The 20210-nt window shown below is 36.5% G+C and overlaps 1 protein-coding gene across 1 annotated transcript in view; it reads left to right on the forward strand.

Moving 5' to 3' along the window:
* LOC126298052 (misshapen-like kinase 1) overlaps positions 1 to 20210 on the forward strand; it is a 1491768-nt gene that overhangs the window by 1425154 nt on the left and 46404 nt on the right. Inside the window, exon 16 of the mRNA XM_049989371.1 lies at positions 7909 to 8121. Within this exon, the coding sequence (XP_049845328.1) occupies positions 7909 to 8121 (213 nt within the window). The remainder of the gene's footprint in view (positions 1 to 7908; positions 8122 to 20210) is intronic.

The following is a 20210-nucleotide window of genomic DNA, read 5'->3' on the forward strand; positions in this document are numbered from 1 at the left end:
GTGTGGTTTCGCTGTGTATGTTTAGGTATGATTGTGGATAAATGTCAGAAATGTCAGTGGGAGGTGGGAACAGAGAAAATGTTATGTATTTTGTATAATTTACTTTATTTGACACATGTCACTAACAGAATATCTTTCAGGTGAACATAAATGTTTGTGTAGTTTTTATATTCAGACAATGTTTTATTTTCAGCATTACACAACAATGCTGTTACTCCATATTGATTCTTAATTAGAGTCTTTTAATGTTATAGAAAAATTTTGCCTGGTATAATGATGACTGATTAGAATTTAAATGCACTAGAGATGAAAAGAATAGACTTCCTTCTCTGTATTTCCTTATTTCTTTTTGCATTTGGCATGATTGTGACTTACAGCTGCTTTGCAGAATGCAGTATTGCATTGCTTGTGTTTATAACATCCTTGCTTAGATCAGTTTCCCTATGTATTTCTCATACATGTTACACCTCAACTGTAAATACAGCAGAATGGTTGCTAAATTGGTTGCCAGTAATTTGCTTTAGTTATTAAATATATGTACTGGTACACAGTATTGTTAAATATATATTTTGAGAAATTTTCCAGCTGAATAGTTTAGCATTGTGCTACACAAGCCATAAACTTCCTAGAGAACTACTGTTTTCTTATGCAACAGAGTATGTACATATACTGTAAATTTTGAGAATTTTTAAGAAACAAGTTATGTGTCATTATTATCTACAACATAGAGATATATAAACCGTGGACCAACTGTCAGAATTCTCCTAAAAATGTTGCTTTAAATTTGATTCAAATTACCACTAAGACATTGCAGTACTCTGTCCTATGGCAAAGTCATTAATCTGAATAAACAAGGACATGCTAACAGTCAGTATAAGTGTTTAATCCTTTAACAACTATTCGGTTTGTTAAATATATGTCCAGGTGTCACAATACAGGCATGCTTATAATTAATAAAATAAAACTATTGCATTATAAGAACTAGTTGTTTTATTGTGGTGTTATTAAGAAACAAAATAAATAACTCCTTGACAGTACACTTACAATCTGTTGGTGTAAATATATTTACAGTAAAGAAATAATGTTCATCTTTATTGTATCTGATAGAATATTTTAATTTACAGATGTATTATCTTGCATTTGAATAATGTATTCTGTTATCAGCCAGAAAAAAGACCTGCAAGAACTTTGTTTCAAGATGATTTTCAAAAATTATTTAGAAATTTGTAGCTGCTTCATAAGAAAAAATTTATGAGTGTACTGCAATTTAAATATACCTACTTAAGCAATATAATACTAACTGGGCCTTCCTTAATCTTTGTTGTGTTTATATTTTACAGTATATAATGAATCTTTAATAGGAAAATATGAAGCTGGTTGTAATAAACGACTTCTATCAAGCAATGACAAGGCACCTGCATTGTTTACTAGCATTCTTTCTCATGCCCATTTTACGAGTATAAATCACAACATACAATGCCAAACAGTGGAAACACCAGGTTGGAATATCAACAGTATTAGGAAAAAGAGAGATTGCTACTCACTGTAAAGAAGATCTGTTGAGTTGCAGACAAGCAAAACGAAAATACTGCTAGACTGTTTCACATAATAGCTTTTCGCCAAAGCCTTGTTTAGCAAAGAAAACACATACATTTACACACAAGCACACCTCACGTACACTTGACTACTACCACCAGCAGCACCAACCAAAATGTAAATGTGATGTGAATAGCAATCTGGAGTGGGAGTGGGGATGGGTGTGGTATAGCAGGGCATGGATGGGGGGAGAGAAGAGTGCTGTCTGGCAGGACATTCTGGGACTAGATACTGCCAGATGCAGCATCAGGAGGTGGGCTGTGTTGGAAAAAATGGGGACCAGAAAAGGAGAGTAGAGGAAAAGGAGAGGGGCAGGGAAAGGAAAGGATGGGAAGGTATGTTGGTGGAGGGTGGCACACAAAGAGAATGAGGGAATATGAAAAAGGCGGAGGTGACAGGACAAGGGGCCAGAAACTGTTGGGTGGAGGGTGTGGGGACAGTAGGTTACTGTAGGTTGAGGCTGGGATAATTTTGGGAATGGGGAATGTGTGCAGTTCAGAAAGGCTAGTGGTGGAGGGGAGGATCCAGATGGCCTGTGTTGAATCACAGGGTGGTCTATTTTGATCCTGGCCCCAGTTTGGTAGTGGCCATTCATTCTGGTGGACAACTGGTTGGTAGTCATACCAATATAAAAAGCTGTGCAATGGACGCTGGTATATAACACAGCTGCTTTCATAGGTGGCCTGGCCTTTGATGGGGTAAGATAAGCCTGTGACAGGACTGGAGGAGGAAGTGCTGGGTGAATGGATTTGTCAGATCTTGTACCTGGGTCTTCCTCAGCGATATGATACCTATGGCGAGGGGTTGGAGCTGGGAGTGGCATAGGAATGGAATGGGATGTTGTGGAAGTTAGGTGGGCGTTCCACTTTAAGATCTTGGATAGGATGTCTCTCATTTCAGAGCATGATGATAGATAATTAAAGTGGATGTAGATCAGTTGTTACAGTCAGGGGTGGTATTGGATGATGAAGGCACTGTTTCGTAGATGGCTCTTAGGGCTGGTGGGAGGACTGGGGGTGTGTGAGGAAATGGCTTGGTAAATCTGTTTGCAGACTAGTTCCAGGAGAACTGCTAAGGTTTCACCAAGGTCTTTACAGACAAGCACCATTCTGCAAACAGATTTCCCATGCTATTTCCCAACACACTCCCAATCCTCCCACCATCCTCCAAGAGCCAGCTACAAAAGAATGTCCCTTTCATCACTCAACAATTACCTCCTGGACTGAAACAACTGAACCACATCCTTTGTAATGGTTTTGATTATCTATCACCATGGCCTGAAATGAGAGGCATCCTACAACATACAGCTGAACATAATATGCTTGATTTCAATGGCTGCTTCACAACTCGGACCATCTGGACCCTCCCCTCCACCACAAGCTTTCCTGAACTGTACAAATGGGAGTCACTTTTACAACATATTCTCCACTTTCAAAAGTGTCCCAACCTTAACCAATGGTAACCTACTTTTCTCACACCCTCCACCCAACAGTTTCCACCCCCCTGTCCCTAAGTTCCTTCCTTTTCACATACTTTCACTCCCTTTATGTGCTGTCCCCTGCCAATGTACCCTCCTGTCCTTTCCCCTTCCCTACTCCTCTCGTTTCCCAATCCTTATTTTTTCTGGTCCCCATTTCATCCCCCTCATCTCCACCTCGCAATGCTGTGTTTGGTGCTGTCTAGTCATTGCATGTTCTGCCAGACAGTGCTCTTCTCCCTCCCCATCCATAATGTGCTATCCCTCCCCCTTGCCCATGCCACTCCAGATTGCTATTCACATGACAGTCACATTCTGATTGGAACTGCCAGGGGTATCAGTCATGTGTGCATGAGGTATGCTTGCTTATGTGAATATGTGTGTGTTTTGTTTACTGAAGAAGTCTTTGGCTGAAAGCTGTATGTGTAACAGTCTTTTTATTGTGCCTGTCTGTAACTCAACAATATACAATTCATCACATTGGTAGAATGAGAGTACTATATTGTAGTACTAGTGATTTCATGGCTTATGATATAAGGAAGACAATCAGAAGGATCTCAATTCAAACCAAAGGCACACTCTCCATTCACTATATAATTGTTTTTAAATCTTTAATAAGTTGTGTCACTGGGTATCACTGCAAAGCTGATATATTTTTCCTATTAACTGTAATTGATTTTCAAACTTATTCATGTTTACAAAAAATTGATGTTATGCTCATATGGTGTAACACACAGAGATGGCCACATCAACCAGCTTGGAGTGGTTCCAAGTAAGCACACCAGGTAGACTTGGTGTAAATTTTAGATTGTTTCCCAGATCCATGTAGGTGCAAGTGTCAGGCTGGTTTTCCATCTCCACTTCATAAATACAGTACACAAACAGTTAAAACGTGAGTAAACACTTGAGTAGAGTTTGCATATCTCCCAGAGAGATAGCATATATGATATTTCTTTACTTAGATGAAGTTATCATTAGATTGTGAGGACTCAGACATGGCATGCCAGATATGGTGTACACTCTTCAAACAGTAAAACACCAAAGTCTGTGAAAAATTTTAAAATTTTTGTGCAGTTCCCTTTAGGAAATTAGTGACAAAAATTTTATGTAATTTGCTTTCTGTGGATTTCTAACTGATATAATTCTGAAGTAGAAAGCTACTTTTTCACAAATTATAATTTTGATAGATCAGTTTCACCTGCTGTCTCATCTTCTTGAACAAATTTGTTGCAGTTAAATCAAAAACATTCTACTTCCTATGGAAGTCTAAGGAAATTTGTGTCATGATTTTTATACAAATCTAATAAAGAAGTGCTGTGCTACATTTGGTAGAGATTTCTGTCAAAGTATGTATTTTGAAAATTATTTCAATTTGTTAAAACAAAGCAATCATCTACCCAAACGTTGCTTTGAACACCACAGTGCTATAATACTTTTGATTATAGTGGAGGTGGTATGCCCTTGACTCTCTCAGTCCTGTGAACAAACTCACCCACTATATTACTGTAGGTACTTAACAAAGAAATATATTACTGAACATAATTAAATTTATGTCCTCTTTCATATAACATATTCAAAGAATGTATGCATATTCTTAAGTATTATCTTTTCTGTGCTCCACATAATATTTCTGTATACAGTTAGGCTTGCATGTTTGGTTAAGGGGTTGCTTTAAGAAGCTGTACAGCATTCTAATAATGAAGCAAATGAGTAAATCAACTGTGCCATTTAAAGTGGAAATCTACAGCCAGAGTCACTATGATATATCAAAAGAAGTATTATACTACACAAGAATGCACATAAAGTAATAGTTTGTGTCTATAAACGTACCTGAAGCACTCTTGTCAAGGTAGCTTAAAAGCATTATTTTCTAACCTTGAAATAATTCTGAAACATAAACTGGTGCTTTACTATAGATTTGTTTAACTTGTTGCACTGTAGCTTGCTTGTTGATATAAACCTCTACATTCTGTGTGTAATATGAAGATACTGATACTTGTAAACCACTGTATGACATTCAACATTTCTCTCTTTCTTTGCATGTAAACATCTTGCTTCTTCAGTAATTTAACAGATGTTTATTATGTCTTCCATTCAAAACTCTACTGATGACTTAGAAGTATCTTGTTTACATTAAGCCTATCTGGAAACTCTCCATTCTATATCACTTTATAAGCTATATCTTGGTTTCTTTCATGTCTGATGAATTTTCAGTCATAGTAAATCAATAATTTCCATCTGGCATACACATAATTGTACCATTATTATGATATATTGAGCTCGGTATTTTCAGTGGATATATACTTCTATTATTTGTGCAAATATTGTAAGCTGTTGGAATTAAAATGGCACAGTGTGCTACTTTTGACACTAGTTGATGTCTACAGTTCTTCTGTTGGAGTTGCTGATAGTGCAGGATATTGTATTCTTTTAATCTATGTATATAGTTGTGAACTCAGATCTATATATTAACAGTTTATTGTAAAATTGATGTCTTCTGCAGTGTGCACAGTCCATGAAAGATTATCAGTGTTGCTGTATATTTATGCAGCATTTTATCTGCAAGAGACTCCCATATTCAACACGAGCATTGTTGAATCTGTGCACAGTGAGTAAGGTCATCCACATCAGAATATGTATGACAGTGTATTTTGCATATCAATACATTATGTGAACTGTGACATAATTTCTACTTCAGGAAACTAATGATTTAACAGTATCATTGATCCTTTACCATTATGAAGCAACAACAACTGTATTTGAACTGCAGCTTTCCTAATTACTCTCATGCACAAGAATAAAACACCTACAGAGTACTGAAAATCAACATACCAGTTTGAAAGGAGATTATTCTTCCAATGTGAACAGTGCCATAATTTTAGCTATTATCTCACTTTTAAAACAGAAACAGTTTTTTGTAGTTTCTGCGACATTTTTGCCTCCTTGCCAAGCTTGGAAAACTGAATGCCATGTACATGATGTACCCCAATTACAAACACTGCCATTACATTTGTAACTAAAATATATTTGCACCAGTATTTTAACAGTGTGTCAGAACTTAGCCAAACATCATCTGTCTCACTGGCTACACTCTCAACACACTAAAGTATTAAAAACTCAACAGTCCTCTGTTGAAACCAAACTTTCAGTCCTATGCTGAAATTGTGTGATCAAATATGTAACAACTACATTCTGACGTTTAGTGTATCACATACATACTATGCCTGTAAAATAGAATCAGAACAATAAATCTTGTAAAGAATAGAGCACATAAGTGTTCCAAAAGTTTAAGCTTTTCTCCATATGCCTATTACACACAAGACTCACTTGGAGTAATGCACTTAAGTAGTGGCTTCATACAAGTATTGTCTTTCTGTTTTTGCTTACTGTTGCTTGTGTGTACAGTTCCACAGACATTTTACACCAATACGATGTATTTTGGTTATCACTTCAACGTGCAATGTAATGAAAATGAACAGTGATCATGCAGAATATTGTAAGCAAAATAATGCAGGTTTTCTTCCTTCTTAGTCCATATCATTGTCTACAGAAAGTACGGTATGAGCAATACGATATAAATGATCTTACAAACAGGTGCTACATCATGTATTTATTCTTTCTCAAGGTGTCTACTTTTTGTAGTGAGCATTAGTTGCCAAAGAAGAGTTGTCTCATTTGAAGCTAGATTTCTGTGTTTATGTTCTTCTGGCACATGAAAGCCCTTAATTCTTCTGTTGCGCATAAATATAACATTATGTGGCACTCCTGTGGTGTTAACTTTTAAATGATTGTGTACTTTAATGCTTCATACCCATACTGTTTGTCATCACTTGATTTAGTTTACATTTCTTTAATTTACTTCAGCAACAGCTTTTAAATATTCCTTAATCATAGGTTCTTTCTTCCAGCTGATACATACTATCAAATAGAAAGGAAAACAAACTGATTTTACACTAGAAACATCATAATTGCTTTCTACATTTGAAACACCCTACTACAACTTTGTGTTTCATTAAACAAACCCAAAGGAATAATTTTAATGTTTGTGTACGTTTTAATGTGTTTAATAGTTTTTGAAAGTTGGCTCTTTTCCAAGATTCCTATCAGCTTTTGTGTCATGTCTCCATTATTATGTATCCTTAAATTTTGCTTTGTAAATGCAACATTGCTGCTGACACGTTATTTAAGAGCTCTGTAATTTTCCATTCAGTAGGGTATAAGGAGACAGCTTCATTCATACTCGTATACTTTGCATGTTTCTCTTTGTGGTCCTAATTGTTTATGTGTGGCACATTTGCCAGTTTTATTATAATAGTTTCCTTTTGATGAGCAGGACTGATACTTTTAAGAGTGTCAGACTACTTCATACAATCAGTTGCAGAGTTAGATGTTTGCCTCATAAACATAATAGATAATGTTGGGAAGTCTGACAATAAAATTCTGTCTGTTTGGTGAATAAATGTTTGCAAAGTACACAGACTTGTGTGAATTGTGCCACTGCTCATCCCCTGTAGTTTTTTTACAGTCATTAATTTTATACACTGCATAAATACTAACATCCAGTTATGGTTCTCTTATATAACAGAAGTGGAGCACATCTTGTGCATAAAGAAGAAATGAACATACAATACATAATACACTCTTGGTTCTACATAATTATAACTTCTTTACATTTATAAATAATATTATTGTTGCCTTTATATATAATAAACTTAAGCAAACAGAAAATGAGAAATGGCACAATGAATTCACATTATGTACATAGAAATAAGTTATTTGTGGGATCAATAATATTTATATATACTTCAGCTAAATTATTTATTGATGGTTTTCAGGTGCTGAAGAAGAAAAGAAGGATGAAGAAGTAAAGGAAGAAACTGTATCAGAGTCAAAGGAAGAGATTGAGCCAGCTGTAGTGAAATCTCCACCTGAGCCAACTAGGGTGAAATCACCTGAGCAGATCATCATGCGATCTCCTGAACCAGTCAACTGGACTGTGCCGCTAGACACAGGAAAGACTTTCACTGTAACCCAAAATGTTCTTGAAGGTAGGGTTCCCTTCCTTAAGTTTATGTTCAGAGAAGTTTTTATGTCTATCATATCACTATCTCATCACATACTTTACTATCAGCTCCCAGTACTTAATACATTTCAGGGTGAGGTGTGCTGGAAATAAAGCAACTTGTTCAGACTGGTAGGATACTAGTGTTTCCTCAAATGCAATGATGAGATGCTGCTTCTTGCAACTAAACTGGCTGATGTGCAGAAGCTCTGGGAAAATTAAATTAATAGTGAAAGCTTCATCCTCCATTATGCAAGTGTTGTTCCATCTAAGTACATAATACTAACTTTGGTTATATGCATCAGAAACCAAATTAAATAGTGGAAAACTAAAATTTCACAGTATTGTGTTACAAAAGCAAATAACATTTAGATCAGTATCTTCCTCCACAAAGATCAATTTGGTGAGCAAGAGGATATATATAAGTGCTATATTGGACTCATACTGAGAGGATCTGAAATCAAATTCTTCTTTTTCCAGCATTATTTGAATTTTTATTGTTTTGCTGATTTATTATAGACAAATAAAATGTCATAGATAAATCCTTCCCACTGTGCAGTCATTTTACGTGTAAAATCTGACACTAAAAATTGGAATTTGTGGCATAATGAAATTTCACAGCACATCCTGATAGCATGGAGGCCTGAATACATGTTATGATTTCTGTCTTTTACAGAAATGGCTCTCTTACTAATATATCTGTGTCTGCATCACGGCATTTCTTAAATGTCCAGCCTATCACTGCTTACTTATTCGACACTTAGTTTTATTCATCCACAAAAGTACATGGTAACTTAACGGAAAAACTAAGCTGCTCCACTGACTTACTGTATAATAAAAATAAAAGGAGATTTAGGAAATGACTCATTCATAATGATGAATTAAATTATATTATACGATTATGTTTCCATTTACTTAGCTATAATATGCATATAAGGGGTCAGTGGAAGAAAGTGCTAATCCTCAATTTAGTAAGGATTAGACTCATTTGTTTTATCTGTAGTGTTTATGAGTGTATGACATGCTGGTAAGTAGTAGTTCCAACTGTGTCAGTAAAGAGTACTGTTTACTAGAGCAGTTGCATTTTTCTTATTGGTTTATCTTATTGTCTTTGAATTTGACCAAACATATAAAACACAATATTTCAAAATATGTTCTTACGGAGAGAGAAAAAAAAAACATGACTGTGAAATTGATGGCTTACAGAGTCAAGGGCTCCCTTTTCTGGCACAAGATAATATGAGAGGGAAAAATGCATTGCTGGATGCAGACAAAATGTGAAAACCTGAGAACTTAGAAATGAGAGAGATGGCAGTAGGCATGTCAGAGATAAGTGCAAATACCATATAAATAAGTAAAATGAGTGGAAAACTAACTACAAGACAAATGATTCAGAGATTAAAATTAATAAGTAAATAAAATGAAAAGAAAAGAGGATCAATACCCAAAAAATGATGAAAACTGAGATTAGATGGTGACGAGAACAGAGCACATACAATGTAAAGCGAGTTCCCATCAGGGAAGTTATGAGGAACTGTTGTTGTCAGGAGGAATCCCAGTTGTGTACGTGTCTGGCTCTGAGCATTATGTGACTTAACGTCTGAGGTCATCAGTCACCTAGAACTTAGAACTACTTAAACCTAACTAACCTAAGGACATCACACACATCCATGCCCGAGGCAAGATTTGAACCTGCGACCGTAGCAATCTGTACATGTCTAAATAAGCTCCAAAGTCCATAAAGTCCATATCATCATGTTTAAGATTATGCTCTAAATCGAAGTGCTGTGTGCTGTTAGTATATATTCTTTGACTATCCTTATTAACATGTTTGTGGTTGTTATACCAACATGAAAGGCATGTATTTTAGTATGTGACATAAGCTGTGTCACAGCTTTTTCTTCCATCAGTGGGATAGTTCTTTCAAGCAGCTGGCACATGAAGTTACTGGAGAGTGTAGAGAAAAAATCTTGCAGTGGTAAAAACTGTGGAGCAAGGAAACAGATTCACAAGGAGTGGCATGTGACAGCAAGATGTTATGATTTGGTGTGTAGAAGTAACTGTAAAATATTTAGGAGTATCTATCCAAAGTGTTTTAAAATGATAGGAAGTAATAAAATATGTGACAGGATAAGCAAATGCGGGATTGAGATTCATTGAAAGAACCTCAATGAAATGTTCTTCACTTACAAAAGAAATGGATTACAAAACTTTCATTCAACTGATTATTGAATATTGCTCCTCAGTCTGGGTCCCTACCAAGTAGGATGAATAGAGGAAATGTAAATGATCGAAAGAAGAGTGTTGACTTTAATAATAGGTTAACTTAATAAGAATGAGCACCACAGAGACAGTAAAACTCTGTTGATGGACACTACAAGAGTGAGACACTCATCATAAAGGTGTTTACTGTTAAAATTGTGAGAGTGTAGTTACTTACAAGAGTCAAGCAACATATTGCTTCCTTTCACACACATCTTGCAAAATGACTGTGATGGTAAAATCAGAGAAATTAGAGCTCAAATTGTGGCATACTGAGTGTCATTCTTCCCATACACTTTTTGCCAATGGAACAGGAGAGAGGAAATTGATAATGGCAACAGGATAAATGTCCACTGTAGGGTGTAACAGTATAAATGTAAGTGTAGAATTTTAAATAAAGTAGACCTCATTTCAGCATATCATGTCAGAAACTCATAACCATGCTGAATAAGTTATTTATTTAATTTTATATCAGGATGAAATTGGATATTGAAAAAGAGTGCTCCTTAGTTTTTGTGAGATTGGCAGCAGAAAACTAATTTATTTGGACTGAGAATTTTTTTGTGAACTAGACTCATTGGATAATTATGGATGGTAAAGGCATAGGTAACACCAGAAGTATATTTCTATAACCAGTCTACAGATAAATGTTGTGTGTTGGGAATGTTGGTATAGAGATGGGTGGCATCAGTAGTGACTAACAAAGTGTGTGGCTGGGGTAAATCAGATACAGATGTCAGATGTTCCAGGAAATCATTGGTGTCAGTAAAATTACAAGCAATTTTCTGTATGGTAGGTTGCAGATGATGATCCAACAATGTAGATGCACAACAGCTAAGGGATCACTAGGGCAGTTTGGTTTCCTGAAGCAGTTGAAGTTGGGGGTACACAGTTTTGAGGGGGTAAGAAGTGATAGGGATTCACACATTAATTCTTTGGAGGTGGTTGAGTTTTAGGAAATATTGCAGATCAATTAGAAGCAGTAAACTAAGATCCTGATGGCAGATGCCAAAAGTAAAAGGGTCAGCTGGTGCAGACTCTCCTTCATGTACTTGTGACATTTGAGTACCTAAGTCATAGATTCCTTGTCTGAGGGGAGATAATGATGAAGTCATTTGTTTTGGGGAAATGAAAAGTGTAAGATAACAGTGAATGGGTTGGTGTCATTAAGTTGGGACCAAAGAAAGCTTGATGGAATAATGCTCTATGTAATGGGTAGTTTTATGTATGGTGCTGGATCAAACTGTGAGGAACTGTTCAAGGCAAGGTTCAATGATATGTTTTCCATAAAAAAAAATTGCAGTTTGGTAGCAAAATGATACATCCAGTTGATAAAATATTCTTGGGCTCCCAACCGCATCACGTAGTTAAAATCCCATGAGCTTTGGACTGAGCTCTCCCTGGTCATTGTCAAGTGGTAAGACGGACTGCTGTATCACCATGGCCGTGTCGCTATATAGCCATACTGCTGGCTGTGACGTCACTGGTGCTCTCTTCCTTGTCATATATGGTAATATTTTCATCCCACGTCCATCACGGCCATTTTGACATTGCGATATCCAGGTCCCACGCTGTTCTGAGCTGCAAACCACTGTCCTTGTTGACGGTGTTTTCAGAGGTTTTTATTTCAATAGCTTCTTTTATGATGCTATCCCAAAATCCCTTCATCTTCATAATGACAGATCTTTCATCGAATAGAATTCGGTGTCCATTTTCTAAGGCATGTTCTGCCATGGCTGATTTTTCTGGATAGCGTAGGCAAAGGCACCTCTCGTGTTCTGTCTGGCATTGCTCCACAGTGCGAGCTGTTTGGCCAACATAGTAACAGCCACACTTACATGGTATCTTGTACACTCCAGGCGTTCAAAGCCCTAGATCATCCTTCACAGGCCTCATGAGCTGCCAAATTTTTGCTGGGGGTCTGAACAGCGATGAAATGTTATATCTCTTCAAGAGCTGGCTAACCTTTCCCCACACTGTACCACAGAAAGGCAAAACCACAAGTTTCTTGCTTTCTTCTTTGGTCGTGTTCTCTTCTCTGTTGGTATGTTACTTGTGTGTCACACCAGATACAGCCTGTGACACCTGTCCATGGCTGCACCCGTTTTCCCGGTATTTCAGTGTGAAGGTAACAAGAGCATAAAATATTACACAATGAAATGAAGCCATTACACTCTGGGGTTGTACACAATAGCATGTGACATTCCCAAGTGTTGGCAGCTGCCACTCTTGATGCACAGCTGTTAGTGCTGTCTGAATGTGCCACCTCTTGGAAGTTGAGGTAAGCCATCATGCACCAACACAAGCTACTTGAATAACAAGTGGCAGGCCAGCACCTCATGTCCTGCTGATTTAATGGGCAGCGAGTTGCCAACATGATCGAGCTGCTAACACTGGGTTACCGCACCCAACACAATTAAATCCTCTTGCTTAACTATCTGAATAATTTTTTTTATGTCTTTATACATTCTTTCAATCTCTTCATCAGATGCAGAGCTAGTTGGCTTATGAACTTGTACTGCTGTTGTGGATGTTGGCTTTCTTGTCATCAATAGTGCATTCACCATGCAGCTCACAGTAGCTTATCTGCATTTATATTTTCTTATTCATTATTAGACCTACTCCTGCATTACTTTTAGTTGAGTCAGGTACTCACCTGACAAGAAGTCCTGTTCATACTGCCACTGAACTTCACTGGTCCTCACTTTAATTTCAACCTATCTGTTTCCCTTTTTAAATTTTCTAACCTACATATGTGATTAATGAATCTGTCATTTCACATTCTGATTCTTAGTATGCTATGGTTGTTTTCCCTGATGACTACATGCTCCTGAGTAGTCTCCACTTGGAGATCCAAAGCTTATTGGCAAATGAAGGTCATGGATGGATTCAGTAAAGGCAATTGATTGCTGTACTTAGAAACATAGAAGGGAATGGTGGAGGGTGGGGTTATATCTAGAAATAGGGACTTTCAAGGTTTGACCTTTGGAGTTTTCCAGAGACAGGCAGCTTTCACAGATCAGGATGTAGAACATCACTTTTAAGACTGAAAAAGCATGTTACCAGAAGGAAAAAACAAAAACAAGTAATGGGACTCATCATGGTAGAAAAGGAGACCCTAATTAATTGAAATAAGTGTTGAAAAAAGGTATAGGAAAACATAAAAGTTGTAAGAAAAGGCTTTGTCAGTTTATTTGCAGCCAAACTTATTGGTGAGACAGTCATAAAGTTGTCAATTACAATGAGCAGGTACAGGCAGAAAGTATGCAGGATGAACAAAAAATTGTCAAGTTGGACTTCACAATGTACTATCAACACAAAAATGTCTCTAAGAAAATTTCATCCTATGCATTTTCAGTAGAAAATCGACATCAAATAATGGCAATTTGGTGACACTATAATCACATGTGTGACAAAAGTTTCGTGTTAGAATATTTGAGGTGAGAAGTTTGATTCTGGGTCTACATGTAATATTTTTTTTTATAAATAAAAAAAATTACACCCAGACCAGGAATTATATTCTTCACCTCAAATATTCTAACACAAAGCTCTACCCACTGCACTAACCAGGAAGCATTGGTGACATTTTTGTATTGGTGCTGGACGGGGAATTGGACTGTGGAAAAACATACGAATTTTTCTTCACTCTGTATATGAAAGCAATAAATAGTCTTTTGAGGCAGTTCATGGTCTAGAAAGTGATAATTGTGATGATGTGTCTGTTTCACAACACGTGCAATCAGGATTCTCCTGCCCAGTATCAGTTCCTCAGAACATTACAGGTGGAAATTTCCTCCAGAATGTGCTACTAACCTGGCCTCAATTTATGGTTCTTATTTATTGTATATCCTTTCCATCCTTTTTTTTTCTTTCAATATACCATTTTCATACTTATTATATAGTGGTATGATAGAGCTTTCAGAGCCACATATTAAAGGGTAAGACATTTCCCGGGGCAGATGTGAACTCTGATCATAACTTATTGGTTATAGGTGATGACTGAAACAGGAGCAAGGAATACAGCAGAAGATGAAAGGATAGCTCTGAGAGATTAAATAGTGAAGGCATCAGTTTGTCCAATACTGCTATAGTGTACACTGTTTCTTAAATTATACATATCCTGCAGCTGCAGAAACTTTAATGGAGAAAATAATAATCATTGGTCAGACATATTGAAAATATTTATCAAACAAAACTTACCTATCACAAAACAGAAATAACTACAAAACTTATCAGTGTGGAGACGTTAAACATACTACTACATTCAGTACAAGCAGCCATATGTAATACATCAGATACCTTCCAAAATCTTATAAGCAAACTATAAGTGGCACCTTTTCTTTCACAAAGCATGTGATGACTTCAGAGTACATGTTCAAAGTGACCTTCCTGTATCTCCAAACACTTAGAGACTCACTGGATCATGCTTCTCTGAACTCTTCATATCAGAGCAGCAGCTACAGTTACAAGAGGAGCATGGACTTGCACTACCAGTTCTTCCACATTCATTGGTGGATGGTGAAGTAGACTAAATGTGCTCCTTCAAGTGTGCCCACTGGACAAAATCCAGGGAAATTTTGGTCAGATGAATATGGAGGCCATAAAACAGAACCACAATGACTAACTCATATCCCAGGAAAGTCAATGGGCGTAACTACCATAGACATTCCTTTCAAAGTGTGTGGAACCATATCCTTTGTTGAACATACAGTTTAATATCTTGTAGTGCTTCAGAAATTTTTTTGTGAGAAATGAATGACACAATAATCAAGTAGAGACCCGAAACACTGTCTCCCAATATTCTGGCATATACAGTGAAGCTAAGGTAGACTGGATATCCATGATTGTGAGAGATGTGTGGGTTACTTTCACACCAGTGATGGACATTGTACATATTGAAGATACCATCATATGTGAATGCAGCTTCTATATTATGAGACCATTCTGAAAAGTAATGCATTTGTATTTGCTATGTGAAAACTCTTAAAGCTTTTCAAATAAAACAAACTTTTTTTAAGATTTTAGATCCTTATTCTTCATGTCTACATATTTTTTTCTCAACATAGTCCTTCTCACCCTGTCCAGTTTGTCTCCCTTGACTTGGGGTCCTGAGTAACTTTCCCTGTATCTTTATCTTTTACCAGTCTCACTTTCTTCATCATTTTCCTCTCTTCATTCAACTCTCTCCTCTATTCTGCCAAGAGAAGGTGCCTATGGTTCTGAGAGCTTACAGTTTTACATCTTTCTACTTGTTTCCATCTGCTCCCACTTGAGAGTGGATTTTCTCTGGCAACAGACAACATGTTTTCAGTTCACTGACATGTGTTTTGTGAGGCATATAGTTTTGAGTTACTCATTATTTAATTTGTTATTTACACAGCTCTGACAGACAGTAATATCATTACGTTTCATGAGAATTTAAATTTCGGTAGCATAAGTGTGAATGACATTAAATGTAGTAGTGCTAGTTTACTGTTAATACATTATACAGGTTTTAATATATTTGTCTTTTGTTCATGTATAAATTGACTCATTGCACGTCCCTGAAGATTCTCCTTCTTCTTGGGGTCTGTGGAACTTGATTTATCAATGAATTTAATTGAATATTTTCAAATTCATTAATGAAGTTTAACCAACACTTCTAACTTCTTGCTACATGCAGTGGCCATTAAGATCCACTGCCTCTTGAAATGACACTTTTATGGATTAACAACAATGAGTTGAATTTTTAACCAACAATTATTCTCTATCAGTTTATAAATCTTTCGGTGATACTCTACTGGAGTACTGCCATGTGTTACATGCAATAAACAAAGAGGAAGGGCTGAAAAATACCTAAGCTCATATAAGTGGTAGTAAACCAGATATTTATCCATTTAAGTGGGAGACTAGTTTTTTTTATTATTGTTGCTAATCTAGTAGTATATACTTTCCTCACATGAAATTACATCTTAATTCCTGTAAAATACAATTTTGCTAAAGTGAAATGTCTTACACTGCTATATTCCATAAAATATCACAGAGCAATTGAAACATTTGTTGCTTAGGCAGATGCAGAATGTTAAATAACAACATTATTATAGCAGAATATAAATACATTAATTTATTAATAATTCTAAGAAATAAAAATAAAATTTTGTTTGAACCCTAATAAGAAATAATATCATCACAAAGAACCTTGTGATTCTCGCAGGTGTACCATATATTCGTGCAACAAGAATGGGGCTAACAATACTGGCATGATGTATGCTTTTCACCAGGCACCCTAGTTGGCCTGTGAAGTACAAGTGTAATGGCATGAGCCAAGTGGACTAGAGTCACTGTACATTTATCAGGATTTGTAGAGAAGCACAAGAAATACATATAATCCTGGAGGAATAATGTACAGAGAACTTTACGACATGCCCATTCTTCATTCATAAATTGTGATTTCTCAGTTAACTAGACATACTCCATGGTGATAGCTATTAAAGTTGTGGGGGGTCAGCTTTCTCCTCATTATTGTACAAATTATGTGATTTCTCAATTAACTAGGCATACTCTGTGATGATAGCTATTATAGTTGTGGGGGCTGAGCTTTCTCCTCATTATTGTACAAATTATGCTTACTTCGTGATACAACATGTCACCTTTATATGCCTCAGCAGACATGGTCCCATATAGAACCACCCTCCAACACAAACACCATTACAAAAATGGATGTTATCATCTTCGGTAAACAGGCTCAGGTACTCGCCAGCAAACTGAGAAAGCTGAAAATCACTGTCAAGCAAACCTTTGGATTCATCAGCAAAGAGCACTTTCTGCAGTTGCTTGTGTGTCCAGTTCACATATACCTGTTCCATTGTAAATGCTCTTTTCTGTGATACTAGGCCAGTGGTGAACAAACCACTGATCTGGTAATGTTGTGCACATCATCATGCAAGTGTCTGCATACTGTTATTGTGGATAAAGGATGACTATCAAAGGTTACACATGCATGAATTTTGTCTGATGTGGCACTCTAAAACAGCTGTGCAGGAACTCCTAAGGCATAAATGGTGTTATGTCACCATAACTGCCATTTTACTAGCCTTTGTATGAAGGTCACCTAGAATGCAGTTTCCAACCACATACAGTTATGGCATGAGTCATGGGCGTGGAACATGCATGACTGATTGCAGAGAGTGGGTATGAGGCAACAATGTGGTGTAGTTTCAGTGTTGTGGCAGTAGTCATCATTCATAGGTGTAGGAGATACAGGCAACTTCAGTACTATCTTCTGCCAACTGTGAGCTTGGTACCACACTCAGAAACTAACTCCAGCAAGAACTGTCTGTCAGCTCTGCCACATCCATAGACCTGACATTGTGAGCAACAATATACTGTAGTTAGACAATGGTACAGACATTTCATTTAAAGTCAATACACTGTGCACAGAAAATATTGTAGTGGCTGACTACTTCAAAACTGATGAGAAGTCTGCAACAAATAATTCGGCAGCACAAGCACTTGACAAATTTGGAACACTTGCCTTTTTCCCCTATCTCTTGCTCACTGTTGAACAAAATTATCAGCCAAAGGCTTGGTTTCCACAGTATATGTGCAGGATGGCTGCCAGCAGATAAACACAAACCCAAATTCTCGCCACAGCATTCACATCTTGACAATGATATGAAAAGAAAGGCAATAGTTTCTTGCTTGTGTTGTCAAGCCATTCATTGCCAGTATGGCTGCTCTGTTATGAAAGTCAGATTCAGACAGACAATCTCTGTCAAAAATTCTATGCATTGTCTTCTGGGATCAACGTGGTGACCTCCTGATCAAGTTTTACCACAAGGGGAGGTGCTTTAAATGCTGACATTATTGTCAGATATTGCAAAACCTGTGACAGGCAATCCAGAACAAGAAACAGGGATCTGACTGGGGGAATTATGCTTCACAACTCAATTAATACAAAATTACATAAAATCAGTTGTTTTAGTTTGGACCCAAGATCTTAGGACTTCCACCTACAACTGCAAACTCACACTAAGTAGATTCATCTGTCCTATGCCCGCAAGCACTTGTGGCAGCAAACTCTTATTATCTACATTATTAGAATAAACATCTTAGTAGTGGTTCTACTGAAGAATGTCAAGCTTTTATTAGGGGACTTCAAAGCACAGACTGGAAAAGAATGAAAGTTCAGGAAAACTATTGGAGAGTATCCAAAGCACAAAAAAATGAATAAAACTGAGGAAACTATGGTCCACAAACTTTAACAAACTGCCAAGGAAACAGAAAACTTGGTAATCACCCAATAAAAACCCAGAAGAAATTCACATGACCATGTAACTATATCTTTTAGCAATCAAAAACAAACTAAGAACCTGAAAGTTACAAAGTGGGCAAATATAGCAACAGATCACTATCTAACTGCAATAAAAATTAAATTTATGCCACAAACATGGATTTCAAAACAGGGGCATTGGATTTATAAATTTGATTGTGAAACTCTAATGAAACAAAAATTCAAGTAACAGCTAAGTATAGCCTTCGAAGTGTAGGAAGAGATTAAAGCAAAATTACTATAACAGCGCTTGAAATAGTGCCACTCTCAAGACACTAGGGATGGTGAAATGAACAGTGTGAAAACCATTGCTATTAAGAAAGTAAGCTTGGCCAAAATGGTTGTCCACCACCAGAAGTGAAGACTTTAATAGCTTTAAGCAATAAAAACAACAAAAAATAAAAATAAAGACAGTCAAAAATAATCTTGAAAAGAACAAGCTATCACTAACTGAGGGAGACTTCCAAAACAACAATACCAGGAACTTCTAAAAAAACTTTTAGACGAAGCCTCCAAACTTACCAACTTATGCTTCAAAAATGAAGACATAAAATTAGCCAAAAGAAAGGAAAAGAAAAAAATGTGGAATACTAGCGAGCTATTTCAAGACATAACTAAATTGTGAGGAACCAAGAGAAAAAGCTCTAGAACAAAATTTGGGATGCATATACACAAACTCAAGATCTTGCAGCATGGATTAAATCCAAAATATTGTTAAAGATCTGAAGGGTAATAAAATATGAGAATCAGTAGCTGGTTAAATGTGGAAAACTGCAGATTCTGGGACAGTCCTGCAGCTACATGGAGTCTTTCAAATAGCCTGGGAAACAGAAACTATACCAGAAGATTGGAAAACAGCACTAATTCACCCAATTAACCAAAAAGGTGATGAAACTGACTCCATCAAAAAAAGGCTGGGAAGCCAACTGGACTGGCAATTAGAAGTGTACAAAGGAGGGTTTAGAAAAGGAAAGTCCTTTGTGGAACAAATCTTAAACCTGAAATTTAAGATCAGGTATAGATGAATGAGAGACAAAAATTTGTGGGCTTCAAAAAGCTTATGGCTCAATTGACAGAGAAACATTATTCAAGACTTTTAAAAGACTTTGGAGTTGACAAAAGTCAACTGCAGTCCTAAAAGACACACTAACAAATACAAAATGTAAAATTAAATTTTAAGGTGAACCCTCCAAAGCTTTTGAGATCAAAATTGGTGTAAGACAAGGAGAGGGATTATCCCTATTACTGTTCAATTGTTTACTGGAATAGGTAATCAAGGAATGAAAGAGAAGAACAGAATAAGGAATCAAAAAAAATCTTAATTCAGAGAAAAAGAGGATAATCTTTTGCAGGTTGTCTTTACATCTTAGATGAATGTATAAAAGATGCAACAATGCAGTTAAAGCTCATAAAAGAGACACCTTCAAAAGTAGAAAACTGTGTATCTTTTGGAAAAAAAAACAAAGTGTATGACATACTTGTTGGAGGCATGAACATGCATG

Source organism: Schistocerca gregaria, chromosome X (genome assembly GCF_023897955.1).
Source record: "Schistocerca gregaria isolate iqSchGreg1 chromosome X, iqSchGreg1.2, whole genome shotgun sequence".
In the NCBI taxonomy this organism is placed as follows: Eukaryota; Metazoa; Arthropoda; class Insecta; order Orthoptera; family Acrididae; genus Schistocerca; species Schistocerca gregaria.